General features: G+C 35.7%; 1 protein-coding gene across 3 annotated transcripts in view; it reads left to right on the top strand.

Annotated features, from left to right (window-relative positions):
• Positions 1-19,640, top strand: part of ARL6IP6 (ARF like GTPase 6 interacting protein 6) — a 44,868-nt gene that overhangs the window by 17,365 nt on the left and 7,863 nt on the right. For all 3 annotated transcript variants that reach the window (XM_019923159.3, XM_019923158.3, XM_019923160.3), the window contains exon 3: positions 5,476-5,608. In XM_019923159.3, coding sequence (XP_019778718.2) covers positions 5,476-5,608 — 133 coding nt within the window. The remainder of the gene's footprint in view (positions 1-5,475; positions 5,609-19,640) is intronic.

The following is a 19,640-nucleotide window of genomic DNA, read 5'->3' as shown; positions in this document are numbered from 1 at the left end:
GCCATCCTTCAAAGGCCAGCTGAAGTTATTCTTCCTTTATACCAATAACAGCTACTCTTTGTTGAACATCTGCCATGAACCAGGTATTCTCCCAGATACTTTACATACATAACCTCATTTAATCCTTTCTACTTACCTTTCAAAGTAGGTATCATTATTCCCATTCTACAGGAGGCTTGGAGAAGTTAAAGTACTTACCCAAATTCATGGAGGGAGTAAATGTCAAAGTTGGAATTCTGGCCCCAGAGTCTGATGCAGAGTCTATACTTTTTCTTAAACCATGCTTAGTCGTGAAGAATTTCCTGATGAGTTGTAACCCCAGTTTTCTTGCCCTTTTTTGAATAGTACTTGATGTCTGTTCTGCATGACTGATTTGACATTTAACAAATGACTACTTAGGATACAATTGTCTTTTTTAAAATAAATTTATTTATTTTAAAAAAATAAGGGAAAAGGTATGTTGGAACAAGATGATAGTGATAACTATTTTTCCTAGTATACTGAAAATTACAGGCTTCAGGGGAAAATACAGGTTTAACAAGATTTGCCATGAGTTAATTGTTGCAAGGTGAGTGATAGGTATATGGGGTTTCATTGTATTCTTCTTTCTACTTTTGTGTATGTTTGAAATTGTCCGTAATAAAAAAGTTTAAAGTTTCCCATGTGGATATGATGATTTAACATGGTTGGAAACTACAGATGTTACTTAGTTTTCAAGTTTCACCAGGTCCAGCCAGAATGTCCCCTTCTACTCTTTACCCTTTTTAGTAGGAAGGGGAGTGGAATTGCTACAAGCTGAGTGGCAGGTGGACAGGCAGTTGGGTAGGGACCTTTATCAATGTAGCTGCTGTACGCCAACTGTGTGTTCAGGTGGCACTGGTAGGGGAGGAAGATCCCTTTCCTCTGCTCCTGTACTTGGAAATAATAAGTTTGAAGATCCAAGGCTGTCTAGCTTTATGATAAAGTTGCAAAAATTTGCTTAGATAAAATTTTTAAAAGTTGTTGATTAGTTTTATGCATGAGTACGTCGAAACTTTTATTAGTAGCCAGCTGGTTATAGCTTTTACAACTCATAAAATGACCTATTTAATTTTCATTTTTAATTTTATAAGTTAGTTATGTAAGTTATAATATAGTCTCACTACAAAAAAAATTCCGACAATTAAAGGTTACCACTAATCTACTTGTACACAATATACAATATACTTGTGTATATTTTCAGGTCTTTTTCTATATATGGTATATAGAAATATGAATATATATGATAATTTAAAATATGTGGTTTTGTCAGTGTTGTAGAAAAAACAGTTGGAATCATGCATATGCTGTACCTTTATTAAAGTATCTTGAAGTTCATTCTGTATCAGTATATATAGATCTACCTCATTTTTTATTTATTATTTTTTTATTTTATTTTTTATTTACATTTATTTATTATTTTTTATTTATTATTATTGTATTTCATAGTATACTACTTTGTTTAAACATTTCAAATGTCAAACTGTAAAACAGTCCTTGAAATTAGCAATGTGCTGTCACATTTCGTCCCATTGTTTATTTATGGCAGGAATACATCTTATGAAGAATGTGTAATTGATTGTTTAACATTGTTTTAATAAGAAACCTTTCCCAGTATGGGAATATGGGAGGGTTTTGTTTTTCTGTTTTTTTCTGCTTACGTGTAACATGTGCTGACCACCTTCCACATCTCTGACTTCATAAAACTTCTAAAAGTCATCTCATCACTGTAAGCCTGAAACTGCTAAATAACATTAAAATATTTAGAACATATCATAATCTTTCTTTGCTAGAAGCTTTTATAGAAATACACAAAGCTGCTACCATATTTTTAGAAAAGTAACTACACTTTGAAACAAAAATCATTATTTTGAAAAATGATCTCCCCAATTAGATAAGTGAATATACAACTCCAGTAAAGGGATTAGAATAGGAGTTCCCGCGTACCCTTTTTTTAAAAAATAAATTTATTTATTTTTGGCTGCATTGGGTCTTCCTTGCTGCACGTGGGCTTTCTCTAGTTGCAGCAAGCGGGGACTACTCTTCGTTGTGGTGCGTGGGCTTCTCATTGCGGCGGCTTCTCTTGTTGTGGAACGTGGGCTATAGGTGCGTGGGCTTCAGTAGTTGTGGCTCGTGAGCTGTAGAGCACAGGCTCAATAGTTGTGGCACACGGGCTTAGTTGCTCTGCAGCATGTGGGATCTTCCTGCACCAGGGCTCGAACCTGTGTCCTTGCATTGGCAGGTGGATTCTTAACCACTGCACCACCAGGGAAGTCCCTCCCACCTACCCTTATGTTTGCTTTAAGTGAAAATATTGAGTCCAAGAGGATGGAAGAGATAAATTCCCATCATATCATCAACTGATGAAAATTGAACTGTAGAGAAGAAAGAAGGATGTGTGTTTATTTAAAAGACCTATATCCTTTGACACAGCAGTTCTTTCTTCAGAAATTTGTTACAGATATCCTTGTGTAACTATAGTTAAATATAATAATGTTACTTGCAGTATTGTTTTTAATAGTGAAAAAGTGGAATAATAAAAATATTCAATGGGGACTTCCCTGGTGGCACAGTGGTTAAGAATCCACCTGCCAGTGCAGGGGACACACATTCAAGCCCTGGTCTGGGAAGATCCCACATGCCGTGGAGCAATGAAGCCCATGTGCCACAACTACTGAGCCTGCACTCTAGAGCCCACGAGCCACAACTGCTGAGCCCCTGTGCCACAACTACTGAAGCCCGTGCGCCTAGATCCCGTGCTCCACAACAAAGAGAAGCCACCGCAATGAGAAGCCTGTGCACTGCAATGAAGAGCAGCCCCTGCTCGCCTCAACTAGAGAAAAGATGCACGCAGCAACAAAGACCCAACACAGCCAAAATTAATTAATTAATTAATTTAAAAATATGCAGTGGAATTGTGGCTATGTGTAGTGATATGAAAGGTCTCCAAAATTGTTGTGTGAAAAAGTTCAGGACAGTTTTTCTGCTGAGAATCTCATTTGCGGAAAATAAACTGAGAAAATATATACATAGTATACATTCTTGTATATAACTGGCCCCATTCTTGTACATGACTATCTACATTACCTATAAATTTACAAAAGGTGAACAATAAACTCTTAAATGATTGCTTTCAGGAATGGAGTTGGTAAATTGGGGAAGGGAGACTAGCTTCATTTTTAGGTACCTTTTAAAAATTATGTTAACACTTGGTAAAATGGGTTTACAAAACATAAGTTATTGTAGCTTCAGGATTCTGAAGGTAGGGCCTCGTTAAAAATTTAGTTGCAAATTGCCAACTTCTGTGGCTTTTTTGCTTGTTCATACATGAATTGAGTAATTTCAGAAGCATAAGCACTTCTAGACCACAATATTGCAATGTACTTTTTTAGCCCTGTCCTTGTGACCTGAGTTTTATTAGGGATATAACTGTTGATTAATTCAAAATGAATATAAAATAACTAAAATGTCCAAAGTAAGGCAAGCACTTAGATCATGGAATAGTAGTCATTTCTGAAAACTCAAGAATATTTTTGTACTAAATTTGGCAGGTGTTCTGTTAAAGCACCTATGTGAAAAAATTTGATGGGCTTTAGGGAGCCTCACATTTTGTTATTTTGGGTTATTTTGTGTCTTTCTCACGTTTTTAGATACTGAGACGTTTCCATCATTCCACAGCAGTCCCCAAACATATAGTCTCTGGGTTGGCAGGAAGGTTGCACCTCAGTCTTTACTAAGGTTCTCTCTACTCAGTCACAGGTTGGGCAAGGTTCTAGAATCTGTGCAAGGATATTGGGATAGGAGTGCAATCTAGTCCTCAAGACGTTTGCTCAAATGAGTTACTGCTGAAACATTTTGCATTCTGGTCAGGATGGCCTTTCAGGTGTAGCACCTTCCAGGCACATGACCATCTGCTGTTTCTATGCCCCATCTTAGAGGCATCTGCAAGCTTGGCTCTGGGTCCATCTGCCAGGATACTGTATACTGTACACCACTCCAATTCCTCTCTGGTGTTGTGTGGCTTGATGGCTCCACCAGGAAGCCCCAGCAGCACTACCGACTCCCCATATACACACACATAACACTCTTCAAAATGGGGGAATCTTTCTCACCTGTAGATAAAACCCTCACTTTCTCTCCCTGTTCTACACAAATGTTTTTTCTACACCCCAGTCAATTGATTATCCTTGCTATCTATTCAGGACGTTTTGTCTTTATCTACCCTCCTCCTGCTTCTATCTATCCTACTAGTTCCCTTAATTATTTTGCAACATGAAAACCAAAGAGGTACTGAGCTGTTTCTCCTTTCTTTGCCACATCCTTCTTCTGGGGCAGTGAATACAAAGTCCATTATCTTTTTAAAAGGGGGTAAGGGAAGGGGTCTTCCAGGAAAAAAAAATTAGGTTCATCTTTCAAAAATACTTTGCTATAGTTTTTTGTTTGGCTTGGTTTTTTAATACTTCATTCCTCTGAGTTTATCTTTTAGCAGCTCAGTCTGTTACTGAGCTTCAAATGGTTTACAGACGGTCCAATGCACATATTTCTTTCCTGCTTCTTGCTAAAATAAAGCTATCTTTGGTTGTGCATTTTGTGCAACCAGTAAATCTGATAATTCGTAAGCCATTCTCTACTGTAGTCTTCTCAACCTTCCTTCCTCTGTGTACTACTGAGGCCTGGGACACACACACTTACCAGTATTAGTGTCTTAGTAAACTGTCTTAAGGAGGCAGTTTGAATGTGTATCTAAAATCCTTCAAATTAAATTGTTCCCTCTATTGTCACTTTGTTTATTCCCCACATTCTTCCATTTCTTAACCCTTTTCTCTCGCAACTCCTGTAGTACTGTGCTTTTGACTTGATATCCCTTACAAAATGCAGCTCCAGTGTGACTGAAAATAAAGTCTAGGATCCCAGCTCATTTATAAATTGGACATTAACTTTTGTTCATATACTGAGCAAGGTTAAATAATCAGAATTGGTTTGTAATGTTTATAGGAAAGCTATAAAGAGTAGACACTAAAATTGATTCATATGTCAATAGTGCATGGTATGGAAAGGGATCGCTTAGTACTAAGTAATAAAAGGCAGCAAGCTATAATCACAACGTTAAATGAAAAAGGGCAAGCCATTTTAACAGTGAAGTGTTTTGCCATTTTTTCCACAGTTGAATTTTATAAAACTGAAGCTAAAAGTTATATTTTTAAGTTGAATTTGTACTCTTTTCCACATAGTAAATTATAATTGAATTAAAATATTCAATGATATGACTTCCAGTTGTGCTTTAATATTTTACACTTCCACATGGGAGAGCTTCTACTAAGCTCATATCTCTTTTATCACTTACATATAATTTAGAAGATCAGAAATACGTGTGATCTTCTGAACATGATCTACTGGGTTAATTTAAATTGCTTTGATGTTAATAATTCAAGTTTTCCCCTTTCTTTTCCCATTAAGGATTCTGGACTCTACTTATAATATCCCTAGCTGCCGGATTCTCCTGCTGCAGCTTTTCTTGGACAGTGACTTATTTTGATTCTTTTGAACCAGGAATGTTTCCTCCTACTCCTCTTTCACCTGCCAGGTTCAAGTAAGTATTCCTGTTTCTTCTTTTTTTTTTCCCAAGCCATTCTGCTGAAACCTACTAAAATAGAAGCAAGAGGCTGCTTGCTTGTGAGATAATACGTTGAGGCCCCAGTCTTTAATCTATAAAATACAGATGACTCAAAGTTTTCAGCTTGGCTCAGCCTTTAGATAAGTGGAGAAGAATATTTTAAACTCTGTATGTAGATAATTCAATGGTGGTCTAAAAAAATTAATTCAAGGAATAATCTAATAAGTAGGAAACTTTGATGGCTATTTGTCCTTTTGGGATGGAATTTCATTTAAAACAGTATATGAAGGCTGAATTAATGTTAGCAGTATGAAAGTTTTACAAGATTCATGCGTAGATAGTCAGACTTGTAACAGCTTAATAATTGGATTGAAATTTTCCTCAGATTTAAACTTCGTATAATAATTAGCAAGCATTTATGGCACCCAGTTTATATGTCTAGACCAGATTAGATACCTTTCATAGTGAAACATTATATTTCTTTGGTCTATATTTTCTGTTTCAAAGAGTTCCAGAAAATTCAGTAATCAGCATTCTAATCTAGTTTATTTATATTGGGAAGACTTAGGTTTTATAAATTGCCAAATAAAAGCATCTAAGACCTCTAGTTTATTCTACAAACTAAGGGTGGAAGGAGTGGGGGGAGAGAATGAAGAGTAGAAAATAAATTCTGTTAATGATATGTATGTTATTAAGAGTATTATAGTTGTTACTGTTGTTGTTACTACCAGTTCCAGCCCACCCCATGGACAACTCGTGGAGATAAAATAAAATCTATTTGAGGGACTCTGTAAATAAGTTTAATCACTTCAAATTAAATGCATAAGTGTATTTTAAACATCTTAATAAATCCCTATCTGTAAATGTAACATAAATCACATATGTAAATGTAATATCTGTAAATGTAACATAAATCACATACCTGCCAATACATTTATGTGTATTTTGAGTGGATAATTAATAATCTATAATTATTAATAATTAATAATTATTGATATTAATATATCAATAATCTATAATTATTAATAATTAATAATCTAAATTGACTAAATTATACCTAACGGTGCAGTACCATCCCATAGTTTACATGGGTACCATTCAGTTGGAAAGTTAATTTTGCTCTCAGTTCAAATTTATATTCTATTGCTGCTCATTGACATCAATTAGTTACTTTAATAGGGGGTATGAGTCTAATATAGATGACATAATGAGACTACTTTCATAAGTCACAAAAACTCTTAATTTTATTTTTTTTCTTTTACTTATTTATGTCTCACTTCTCCCCTGAATTCTAGTCGTACATTTCCAGGTATTAAGTAGATTTTGCAACCTGGATTCAGAAAGCACCTGGCACTTAGAATTGTTAAAGCTTCAATTTGTCTTAAAGACATAAGTATCCACTCACTTATCAAGGCTTGAAACCCTTTTTCACTGTATTTATATCCCTTCGCCAAGTCTAGTCATTCTTGCCTTTTGAGGTGTTATTGGAATACTTTGTCTTAGCACCCACAGTGTTTTTGCTCTATTTCAGATCTTGGCTAGGGTACTTCACTCCTTGAAGTCCCCTACTACAAGCTTTCACTCTTTTCATTTGTCCTGTATATTATAACCTTTCTAAAAACAGATCTTAGTCACAGCTCTCCCTGGTTTAAAAGCCTTCAGCAGCTTTCCCATTGCCTTCAAAATAAAGTCTGTGCTCCCAAGTATAGCTTAACAGTCCTTCCCCAAGTGACCTTACTCTACTTTTCCACCTTACTCTACTTTTCCAACTTTATCTTCAGCTATTTCTCCAGTGTACCCTCTCCTGTAGCCACATATCAGATTATTCTGACATCCCCCAAATAAGCTACGAACTTTTGAGATGCCATGGCTTTACTCTTGCTGTTCTCTCTTCCTGGAATGTCATTTTCCCTCTCAGCTTCTCTTCCACTACTACCAGAATTCCTAAGACTCATATGTTAGATGCTTTTGGAGTTAGAGAAAAGCATTTCTGTTCTCTTAAGGATCTGGAATTCTGAGGGTATTTAACTAATTTCTTAAAAATTATCTTTGCGTTTTTTATTAGACTAGAACCAGATGGGCCTCAGTTTTCAACGTCTTTATTAGTCATTCAAATTTAATATGAGATGGTATCAGATCAGAGACTTACATATTTGTTAATACAATCCAAAAAATGCAGTTTTGAAATAGGTACATTGTGTGTACATATATATTTGAATTCCTTTCAGTATGTAAGTAGAGATGTTAATTTTATATATGATAAATCAGCTATTAAATCTCATGAGAGTCAGACTGTAATTTAAAATGATCATATGCTTAATAGAAGTACAGTCTAAAAAAGACATATAATAAATACAGTGATATTTGATCACATATTAACAGAAACCACAGACCCAGAAAGGCATATAATAGTGATGATTGGTACAGTTGTTTTATAGTGAAAACCCTGCCTTCTAGCGTTTGTAGAAAATAATGCAATTACTTCAGAAATGGCAGAATATAAGTATTCTCTATGTCACCAGTAGAGTGAGTGCTTGTACAGGGAAACAACTTCTCTACCTTTTGAGAAAGTTGAAATCTTCAGACTGTATTTTCTTAGAAATCAGATTGATATATTTTATTATTTTGTAATATCACACTTTTATAAAAATATCTTTATAATAGGTTATGTATTCTTTTGTTATCTAAAATAAAGTGATGTTAATATAAATATTTTCTTTGATTATATATAAGTTCTTTGTTGAAAATTCAAAAGACAAAAAGAAAAATAATGGAAAAACCCATAATTAGAGAAAGTGACACAACATTTTAATGTATATCTTTCCATTCTTAGCATATTTTTAAAAATTAAAACTGGGATCACAATATACATATTTGTAATCCATTTTTTATTTAACATTTTGTTGGAACATTTTCTATTCTATTGGAATATTTCTATTCTCTTTCTATTGGAATATTTCTTTGGAATTTTCAGTGTTTTAAATATATTTTAAAGACCAATCATTATATATATCTATCTTTTAAGGGAAATCTAACAAATGATGGCTAAATTCTAAGATAATTTATTAACGGGTCTGCTTAACTAATTAGAAACTAAAGAAAGGCAAGATAACTGAGACATAAAATGAAGAGACTTTTCTCTTTACTTTTTTTTTTTTTTTTTTTTGCGGTATGCGGGCCTCTCACTGTTGTGGCCTCTCCCGTTGCAGAGCACAGGCTCCGGACGCGCAGGCCCAGCGGCCATGGCTCACAGGCCCAGCTGCTCCACGGCATGTGGGATCTTCCCAGACCGGGGCACGAACCCGTGTCCCCTGCATTGGCAGGCGGACTCCCAACCACTGTGCCACCAGGGAAGCCCTTTACTTTTTCTTTTTAAGATTAGGATTATTATTTAAAATATTCCGTTTCTAACTCCATGAATATAAGGCATGAAGAGAATAAAATAATCAGGTCTAACTGGTTTGTTAAAAAAAAGTCGTTTGTTCTCCTTTGCAGATTAAAATACAAGGGCATTTTTTAAAACTAATTAGTAGAAGTAGGAAAAAAAATTGAGAAGACCATGTTTACTATGGCTATCAATTAGTTGTACTTCCCTAGGAACATAAACTCCTCAAGGGAAGAAAATAATAATCTTTATTGATATGTAGTAAATATTAGATGAGACATTTAATGAAATCACAATTTGGATCAATAATTCATTAGGGGAGTTAAGAAATAAAACCTTTGGAGCTTCCCTGGTGGCACAGTGGTTAAGAATCCACCTGCCAATGCAGGGGACACGGGTTCGAGCCCTGGTCTGCGAAGTTCCCACATGCCGCGGAGCAATGAAGCCCATGCAGTACAACTACTGAGCCTGCGCTATAGAGCCCACGAGCCACAACTACTGAAGCCCGCGTGCCTAGAACCCGTGCTCCACAACAAGAGAAGTCACCGCAATGAGAAGCCCGCGCACCGCAACGAAGAGTAGCCCCCGCTCACCACAACTAGAGAAAGCCCACGTGCAGCAACGAAGACCCAACGCAGCCAAAAATAAATTTAATTATTTTTTTTAAAAAAAGAAGAGGTCTTGCCTGGTGGCGCAGTGGTTGGGAGTCCGCCTGCCGATGCAGGGCACGCGGGTTTGTGCCCCAGTCCGGGAGGATCCTGCGTGCCGCGGAGCGGCTGGGCCCCTGAGCCGTAGCCGCTGGGCCTGCGCGTCCAGAGCCTGTGCTCCGCAGTGGGAGGGGCCGCGGCGGTGAGAGGCCCGCGTACCGCAAAAAAAAAAAAACCTTTGTACTCATTAAAAAAGTTTTTGTATTTACTGTTTCCTATTTGTTAGGTATTATCTTAGTTCAGGCTGCTGTAACAAAGTACCATAAACTGGGTGGCTTATAAACAACAGAAATTTATTTCTCACAGTCTGGAGACTGGAATTCTAAGATCAGGCTGCCAGCATGGTCAGTTTCCGGTGAGGTCCATCTTCTGTGTTGCACATGGCCTCCACCTTGTTGTATCCTAACAAGGCAGAGAGCAGAGAGAGGAAGCAAGCTCTCTTGTGACTCTTATAACAGCACTCATCCCAAATCCCATTCATGAGGGCTTCACTCTCATGACTTCATCTAATCCTAATTACCTTCCAAAGGCCCCAAATTCTAATACCATCACATTGGGGAATAGGTTTTGACATGAATTTGGTGGTAAGGAAACGGACACAAACATAGTCCATAACAGATACAGCTTAGAAACTTTCACTTTTACATAGGCACAGACCTTTAGGAAATAAGATGGTTAAAAAAGTTTGCAAGTTGTATTTTCAGTCAGGTAGTTAATGGGCTTCAAAGGCGTATTTTAAGAAAGATGGATGTCATGCTCACTTTGCAAACTTTTCTGGGTTAGAAGTTATACTGCAATGTCAAATATGCAAACTCCATTAGGATGCAGTTACTTTGTGGAAAAGAAAATTTGGGTCAATTGTACTTTTAAATTATTTTCTTAGTTGTTTCTGAAAATCTGTTAAAGTGTTAATAAGAGGCAGAGGCAGTAACTTTAGATTCCTTGGAGTATCTATATAGGCACTGCCTACTTCTTGCTACTTTATAATTCATTATCCTGTTTTCCTATTTAATCAACATCTTTAGTTCACTTCTCATTAGTTTTCCCTGTTTACTCATTGGGTGTTGTTAGTGATTTCCAAGCAGGCAAATTTAGCAGTGTATATGTAATCAATATTTCACATTATGGTGATCTGCTTTAATTATAGTTTCCAGGAGTTAATGCATATAAATATGTGACCTACCCATGTAAAGATACTGCATTCAGAGAGAACCCAGAGCTTGAAAGAATCTTTGGGTTGTTTCCAGGCTGGGCCGATGGCAGCACCAGAACTTTTTTTTTTAATATATATATATTAAATATATATATTATAGTTTTTAATAAATTTATTTTATTTATTTTTGGCTGTGTTGTGTCTTCGTTGCTGGCGTGGGCTTTCTCTAGTTGCGGTGAATGGGGGGCTACTCTTCGTTGCAGTGTGCAGGCTTCTCATTGCGATGGCTTCTTTTGTTGCAGAGCACAGGCTCTAGGCGCACAGGCTTCAGTAGCTGTGGCTCGTGGGCGCTAGAGCACAGGCTCAGTAGTTGTGGCACACGGGCTTAGTTACTCCGAGGCAAGTGGGATCTTCCCAGACCAGGGCTCGAACACGTGTCCCGTGCATTGGCAGGTGAATTCTTAACCACTGCGCCACCAGGGAAGCCCAGCACCAGAACTTTTATTTAAGTCCTCCTGGTTGGGGATGAAGATAGGTATGGATAGGAGATGTGTCCCAAAGTTGCGTTTTTCCTAACAAGTACAACTTTTTAATGAATACTCTAGGATTGCTAGGGATGTCTTAGACATTCCTATTAAAGATTATGGGAGAACTGAGTCTCTGCTAAGTCATCCTTAGGGGTTATCATTTTTATTAACAGATGAAGAAACTGAGTCCCAAGGAATTTAAGTACCTTGCACAAAGCCAAATAATTTGCATGTGTCATAGCTAGCACCTAACTATGTTTATTGTTTTTGTTTGCCCACCTCCTTTTTATTATGAAAAGAATCAACAGGAGGAATTTCACTAATTGAAACAGCATCATTTTATTGACAATTAAAGGCACTTGCTGTGGGCCTTTGCTCTATGACATTTTTGCCAATGCGATATTGCCAAATGCAATTAAAATCTGTTCTTAAAATCTCACTCTTTGTTCTCTCCTTCACTGTTTTCTCTCAGTGATCAGAGTTCTCCCCTTCAGAATGACTGCTCTCGCATTTCACATTACGTGTGCACAAGCCCCATCTAGTGGTGCAGTGATGTGGCTGCAGGTTTATAATTATCAGCTTGCTAATAAATAACTCAGTGATTATAATAGGTCCAGGCTAGGGTAAAAATGTTACTTTATAGTCTAAAAATAAATTTATTGGGGAAATGATAATATATATGATGGGTCTAGCAAAAAGCACAATGTAGACAGCTCATTAGTTTTGTAATTGAGTCAAAAAAAGTGATATGAAAAATAGTTAAATAAATCATTAAGTTTGTCTATCTTATAGTACTTTTATGTAGAGTCAGAGTTCAAGGACCAATTTTTTTAAGGGCCAGTATTCTTAAATAAGTTAAGGGTGTTACTTCATTATAGGGATAGAACTATTATTTTGTGCTGGTAATACCCACAGAGACTCATTTCCAAGGAGGAAAAACCAATGCTTGTATTTCAAGTTATTAAGGATATAGGAATACTTGTTAAAGGAAAAAGTAGACATCATTTTAAGTTTTCTTAGATAGCTTTAAAAGAGACCAAAACCCTCAAAATTATCCCTGAAGTAGCCATTTTGAATTATCAGAAATAAGCAAAATACTGTATTTTTGTTATAATTAGACTCAAAATCAAAGTTAGTATTTGTCTTTTGAGTGCCTCTGAGATGGTCACATCTGTGTATTTCCTAAAATGAGGCAGATAGGAAGGCATAGTTGGATGTTCGTTTTATAGAACTAAGAGCATAAATTCACTTTTATATTGGTAGAGAAGTTTGAAGTTTGGTATTTGCTTTTAAATGTATTATTGCTTGTATTTATGACTTATTTGATGTGGGACTTATGGTCAAAATGCAGGGAACCTTTACAATTATTGGTTATTATGTCATGATTTCTAGGGATGTGCTAAGGTAGAGAGTAGTGTCTTCACTAAAGCCTGCTTAAAATATAATTTATAGAATTTGATTGGCAATCTACAGTGTTTCATAGTAAATATACAAACCAGGGGTATCTACTGCTGATGCTCTTGGTCTTTTTGTCTAGATCACTCTGAATTATTCACCTTTATGTTTCTTCTTCCAACCACTAATGGTATTTGGTAAATACCAGGACACTCAATGTCAATAAACACATGCTTTTACTTCAGTTTAAATTTATTTTTATGCAGCTTTTTTTTTAAATTGTATTTTCTTACAGTGGTATTTGGTATTTGCAAAGTAAATTTGAAGTAAGAAAGAAATGGGAACAGTTGATTTTCATTCGAATTGCTTTTTGGTAAACTCTTTTTGGTAACTGTTTTACAGAATAAAAATTAACACATGTGATCTGATACTGTTTCATGTGTTATTTTCTGTGTAAAGTTCTGGATGTAATCAGATGCTGAAACATTTAAATCTCCATTACATTTGTATATGAATGTGTTTGTTGTTACTATTGTTGTAGGAGGGAAGCAGATTCAGGATTTAGGATTGCCATTGCTGTATTATAATAATACCCTTTCTACTCAACATTAAGTTTATTTTTCTATGTTATTAAAGGGTCTTCTCTGACTTCTTGCTCTTCTTGACATTAGGGGCCTTAATTATTGGGGGTTAAAATACAGTACAAAACAATAGTAAAATCATAATAGAAAAGGGGTTGTGGGTTCTTGGGCAGTAATATAAGTCTTGAAGGTCAGGAAAAGTGGGTGATTTAGTATTTAAATTAGAAGTTTCTTTTCTAAGCACACTAGATTTAACATTGAGCACAATAAATTGATGCTATGACTCTTTCATACAGACTTTGGAGGGCTGCCTCTTTGTCAGATCAGATTCTTTATTGCCATGGACTGATGAAACAGATATCAGATGGCTAATTGCAGTAGGAGAGGAAAAACTACTGACAAAAGAGATAGATCAAGAACTTGGCCTTGATATTTGAGTATCGTGAAGTTTCATTATCTAGGGACTGTTTGGAGCCAGCAGTTGTAATGCTGTCACTATTAATGAATGTATTGATGGCACCAAACTGTGGCTTATTGAAGTGAAGGTTAAAATATATGCGTGTCTTATAAAATATATTCTATTAAAGTTCTGAATGGAGACTTAAATAGATGTAACAAAATCTTATAAGAACTCATCAAATATTCTTGGTTTCTTTGTTATTTTCATAAAGCAATATAGCTAGTAAGTGTTTGCACCTGTTTGCTATGGCTTTTGCTTATGCTAATTTACAATGTGTTATGTTTGGGCTGCTGAAAAGACATGGGTATCCATATGTACAGAATAGCACTGATAAGAAATACATAAGAGATAGCACGTGGCAGTGTTGAACTTGGAACCCTTTCTGTGTGTTCAACAATCTTTATAAATTACTAGGCAGCCTGGTATATTAAAAAGGGCTTATAAGTCAGGAAGTGACTTCCAAATGCAGGCTATACCATATACTGCCAGAAGAGCTTTTGAGAAAGTCAGCTGGTGTCTCTGAGCCTTAATTTCCTCTCTCCAAAATGGGTTAAAAACAATGATGCCTACCCTCATAGGCAAAAGTATAACTTTACTAGTTAAAGCAACAGATACATCAGATGATAAAGCAGATATAGTCCCAGAGCTTTTCTTTCCTTTCCTTAATTGAGATTTTTCAAGCTGGATATCTGACTATGGCCTACCACTGGTTGCCAATTATCTTTTGTTGACTAATTGTTATTTATCTTGAGATCTTTATCCTTTTGGTTATTCTCCTTTTTATTCTTTTGATAATAAGATGCTCTTTCTTGTATGAAATTATGCTGATAGTAGATTGTAGTGGTTTTCAAACCTGTTCCTGGCAAAACAAGTTTGACAACAAAACATGGAGTCAGTTACTTCCTTTTTAAAAAAAAAAAATCATTTTTAAACTGACTCATGAAATCTAAAGGCTTGGGAATCCCATTTTTCTTGTACTTTTTGTACTGTTTGGCCTAACTTTCTAATGAATAAGGACTTTGTCTAACCAAGGTAGTGTCCAGGACAGATAGATATCCTAAGGCATTTTGCTACCTCGATATACTGGTGAATAAAGTTAACATGTCTGACATAATTCAATTTGCAACCAAGTAGACTGCTGCATATAAGTAAAGTAGAGTGTAGGTTAGTATGCAGTTTCATCCAACCAGATATACATTTATTTCTCTCTGACTGATTTTCAGGGAGTTGTAGTACAATGAGAGATATCTTAAATGTATACATTTTAATTCCATGTTAAGGAACTTTGTTCATTGTTAGGATCTTTCAGAGCCTGTACGTTATTAAGTTAGTTAATACCACACCAGCAAAGCATAGGGTTGTGATTCAATTAAAAGTTCTAGTCGGTAAAATTCTAGATGAAGGACTTTAGTGTATATATGGAGGCATAATTATTGCAGAATTGAGATCCAGAAGGGATTAAAGAGATCATAAAGACTAACCTTATGCTTGAGAAGCAGAAGTAGGACCAGAGATGTTGGCAGTATAGCTAGGAAACTTAGTGCTAAGGTAAAGAAAGCCTTTTAAAAATGAGGAAACCCTTCATGCATTGTTGGTGGGAATGTAAATTGATACAGTCACTATGGAGAACAGTATGGAGGTTCCTTTAAAAACTAAAAATAGAACTGCCATATGACCCAGCAATCCCACTACTGGGATATACCCAGAGAAAACCAGAATTCAAAAAGACACATGCACCCCATTCTTAATTGCAGCACTATGTATAATAGCCAGGACATAGAAACAACCTAAATGTCCATCAGCAGACGAATGGAAGAAGAAGATGTGGTACATATATACAATGGAATATTACTCAGCCATAAAAAGGAATGAAATTGGGTCATTTGTAGAGACATGAATGGACCTAGAGACTGTCATACAGAGTGAAGTAAGTCAGAAAGAGAAAAACAAATATCATATATTAACACATATATATGGAATCTGAAAAAACTGGTATAGACAATCTTATTTACAAAGCAGAAATAGAGACACAGATGTAGAGAACAAACGTATGGATACCAAGGGGGAAAGGGGGGATAGGATGAATTGGGAGATTGGGATTGACATATAAACACTATTGATACTATGTATAAGATAGATAACTAATGAGAACCTACTGTATAGAACAGGGAACTCTACTCAGTGCTCTGTGGTGACCTAAATGGGAAGGAAATCAAAAGAGAAGGGATATATGTATACGTATTGCTGATTCACTTTGCTGTACAGTAGAAACTAACACACTTTATATTGTAAAGCAACTATACTCCAATAAAAATTTAAAAAAAAAGAAATTAAAGAGGGGACATCACTACAGATCCCATGGACATTAAAAGGATAATAAAGGAGTATATGGGGAAAACAAAATAAAAATGAGATAATCCTTAAAGCTGAAATTTTGAATTCCATTATAACATATTGTGTAGATTGATAAATCAACTTGCTCCATTAAAATGGTGGCTACTTTATAACTGATACTTATTCATAATGCACATCATTAGCCTAATTACAGGGCTAATGAGGCAATGGAGTAAATGCTTAAAATGTTCAACATCAGTTTCTAGGTATTAAGAATGATACATTATAGCTCAACATTAAGTGTATATACATTTTATACTTTTTTCCTCACTTTTTACATCTTCTAAGTATATGTTTCTCCAGATAGTCTTTACCTCAGATTTATCATGAAACCTTGAAGCCAGTAGTCATTTTTCTCACAACTTTATATATATATCTATATCTATATATATATATTTTTTTTTTTTTTGCGGTACGCGGGCCTTTCACTGTTGTGGCCTCTCCCGTTGCGGAGCACAGGCTCCGGACGCGCAGGCTCAGCGGTCGTGGCCCACGGGCCTAGCTGCTCCGCGGCATGTGGTATCTTCCCGGACCGGGGCACGAACCCGTGTCCCCTGCATCGGCAGGTGGACTCTCAACCACTGCACCACCAGGGAAGCCCACGACTTTATATTTTAATAGCATTTTCTATTTTAAATAATAATTGAGAAATTTATTTGCTAGGACAGTGACTGATTTAAAATTTCCCCTTACTGGTTTTTTTTTAATGATTACAGAATTAATACATGCATCACAGAATTATATAACTCAGAAAGTTAAAGGCTGCAAAATCTGATTTCAAATAACTCTGAACTAACTAGTGTTAACAGACTGGGAATTATACCTCAGATTTTTAAAAAATCTATACACATGCAAATATTTCTGTTTTTATAATAGTATAATCATATCACACATATTTTTAAAATAATTCTATATTTGTAGTCTTGATTACTAAAAGCTTATGACTGTGTGTGTGTATATATGTATATATACACACACACATATGTATGTGTGTATATGGTTTGTGTGGTATATGCATTTGAAATACATCACTCCACCCAAATATAACTATACCTTAAAATCTGGTAAACTAGCTAACATGATAGTTTTAGTCTTATTCTCTGGTACCTGATTCTAAAAAAATATTTTGCTGTATTTTATCCTGACAGGTTACTTTGAAATACAAATGTATTAAAAAAAAAAAAAGAAATACAAATGTATATATGCATACACACTTATACAATACATCCAATGTGTAGCCAACTGTCCTAGCAAGGTAAATATATACAAAAAGAAGAGAGGGACAAATGGGGGAATTTCTTTTTTTTTAATTCCTGCATAGTCTTACCTGATTTCTTATTTGAGTTATCTGTCATATAACATTTTAAAGAAGTCAAAATCTGTATCGGAACATGATGATACAATGAAACAAACAAGTTTTTAAAGTATTTGTTCAACTTATATATTTTTTTTGTTTAAAACTATAGTCGTTTTTGAAATTTTCATGTAGAAAGCAATTGGGATAGATTTTTCAAGTGATGATCTCCTGGGAAATCTCTTTGCTAATTTATATATTTCCAGATAGTGGTAGTATTCACTTTGAGGATCTTAGAATCACCAGAAGTTCTAGCTGAAGAGAGATTCTGATTCAGCATGTCTGGCGTGTGGTCTGAGATTCTGAATTTCTAAGAAAGTCCCAGGCAATGCCAATATATTGCTGATCTCTGGAGTACACTTTGAAGAGGAAGGCTTTAGGACAAAACTTGGCAAACTTTTTCTGTAAGGGTCCAAGTGGTATTTTTGGCTTTGTGGGCCATGTGGTCCCTGTTACAACTCTTCAACTCTGCCATTGTAGCACCAAAGCAGCCAAAGACAATACTTAAAGGAATGAGTGAGACTATGTTCCAATAAAAAGAAATAGGTGGCAGAATAGGTGTACCTTAGCTTGCCAAGCCCTCCTTTAGGAGATGACTCTGAAATTAGATATTGCTTATAAAAAATTTCTAATTTTTGGTTAAAAAGTATATATATGTTTATATATATTCAGTGTAAGATGGAGTGGGCTTGTTTGTTCAGGTTAGTTTTATAGTTGTTAGGATGTAACACACATTTCTAAAAATCTCATTTTACACTAATTTATACTAATTTATAATAATTACTGCACACCTAAATGGTGAACATAATAACTTTTCCTGAATATCTGAGTTTTAATGAATAAATGATGATGATGAAGTAGTGATGAAAGGTCGGCTAAAGGCTGTTTGAACGAACAGGAAAGCTTACAATTTGAGGATGTTTAAAATTATAACAAAATAAATGAGTTATAAAAAAAACCCATTGTATTAATTTTACTCACTTCTTTTAGATTGCGAGTCTACAAGTTACTTCCTTGCCAAGAATGGGAAGAATTTTTCAGGGTTAAGAAATAGACTAGGAACTATAAGTAAAACTAGCTTCCTTTTACCAGCCCTTGTACAGAGAAGGAAGGATGAAGTGCCTGCCCTGTAAAATTGCAAAGTTATAGAGGTCAAAGAAAGGTCAGGTAGGAGAGAGCCTGGAACTAACGAAATGTTGTAAAAGCAGAAGACCTCAAATCCATTCTAAAGTAGGCCAAGGGCTGTGATGTTCCATATAAAATGGATCAAGAGGCAGAGCTGAATCATCCAAAGTAAGATCTGAGTAACTAGAGTTCACAACCTTTGTAGTTTGAACTAGAATCGTATTAGCTAGAACTATCAATCATCCATCCGTCTGTCTTACATCCCTTTCCCATTTTTTTCTGTAGCTATTCCAAATCTTCACTTTGCATTTTAGTTTTCAGTGGACTTCACTTCCAGTTTCATGAAAGGTCATCATGAGAGTACTTCCTGCTTCTTCCCTCCCCCTTTCATGATTACGAACTTAAATTTACATCCACTTTCATCATACCACCCATTCCTTTTATCTCAGAATAAAGTGTTCTTCTCCCAATTTTACTTCCTTTGTTGTAGATCCACCGCCCCCCCTTCCCACCGCACCTCCCCTTTTCATATACCTTCAGCCTTTCCTTTTATATCCAATATTCTTGTTAGGATATTTTTTAAACATTCAAGTTTCTCCTGTGTTAGAGAAAAAAATCCTCATGCCCAGATCTCTCCATAGCTAAATATCTTATAAGACTAGAGAAGAGATAGTCCCTGTTTCACAGTGACTGTAGGTGCTACCACATGTGTCGTGTGTTCACTCCTACACTACAATTTTTCTCCTTGAATTGCCTGCAGAACTCTTAATTACAAAATTTAACTTTCATTTTCAATCCATTATTTGAAACGGTTTATCATTCCTTTTCGAAATGCCTTTCTTTCTTAATTTCTCTGGCATCACTCCCTCCTGTCCAGCTTTCTGATCACTATTTCTCACTTGTGGAATCCTGTTTCATAAGCTACTA

This window comes from Tursiops truncatus, chromosome 7 (genome assembly GCF_011762595.2).
Source record: "Tursiops truncatus isolate mTurTru1 chromosome 7, mTurTru1.mat.Y, whole genome shotgun sequence".
NCBI lineage: Eukaryota > Metazoa > Chordata > Mammalia > Artiodactyla > Delphinidae > Tursiops > Tursiops truncatus.
This window is presented reverse-complemented; position numbering and strand designations above follow the sequence as displayed.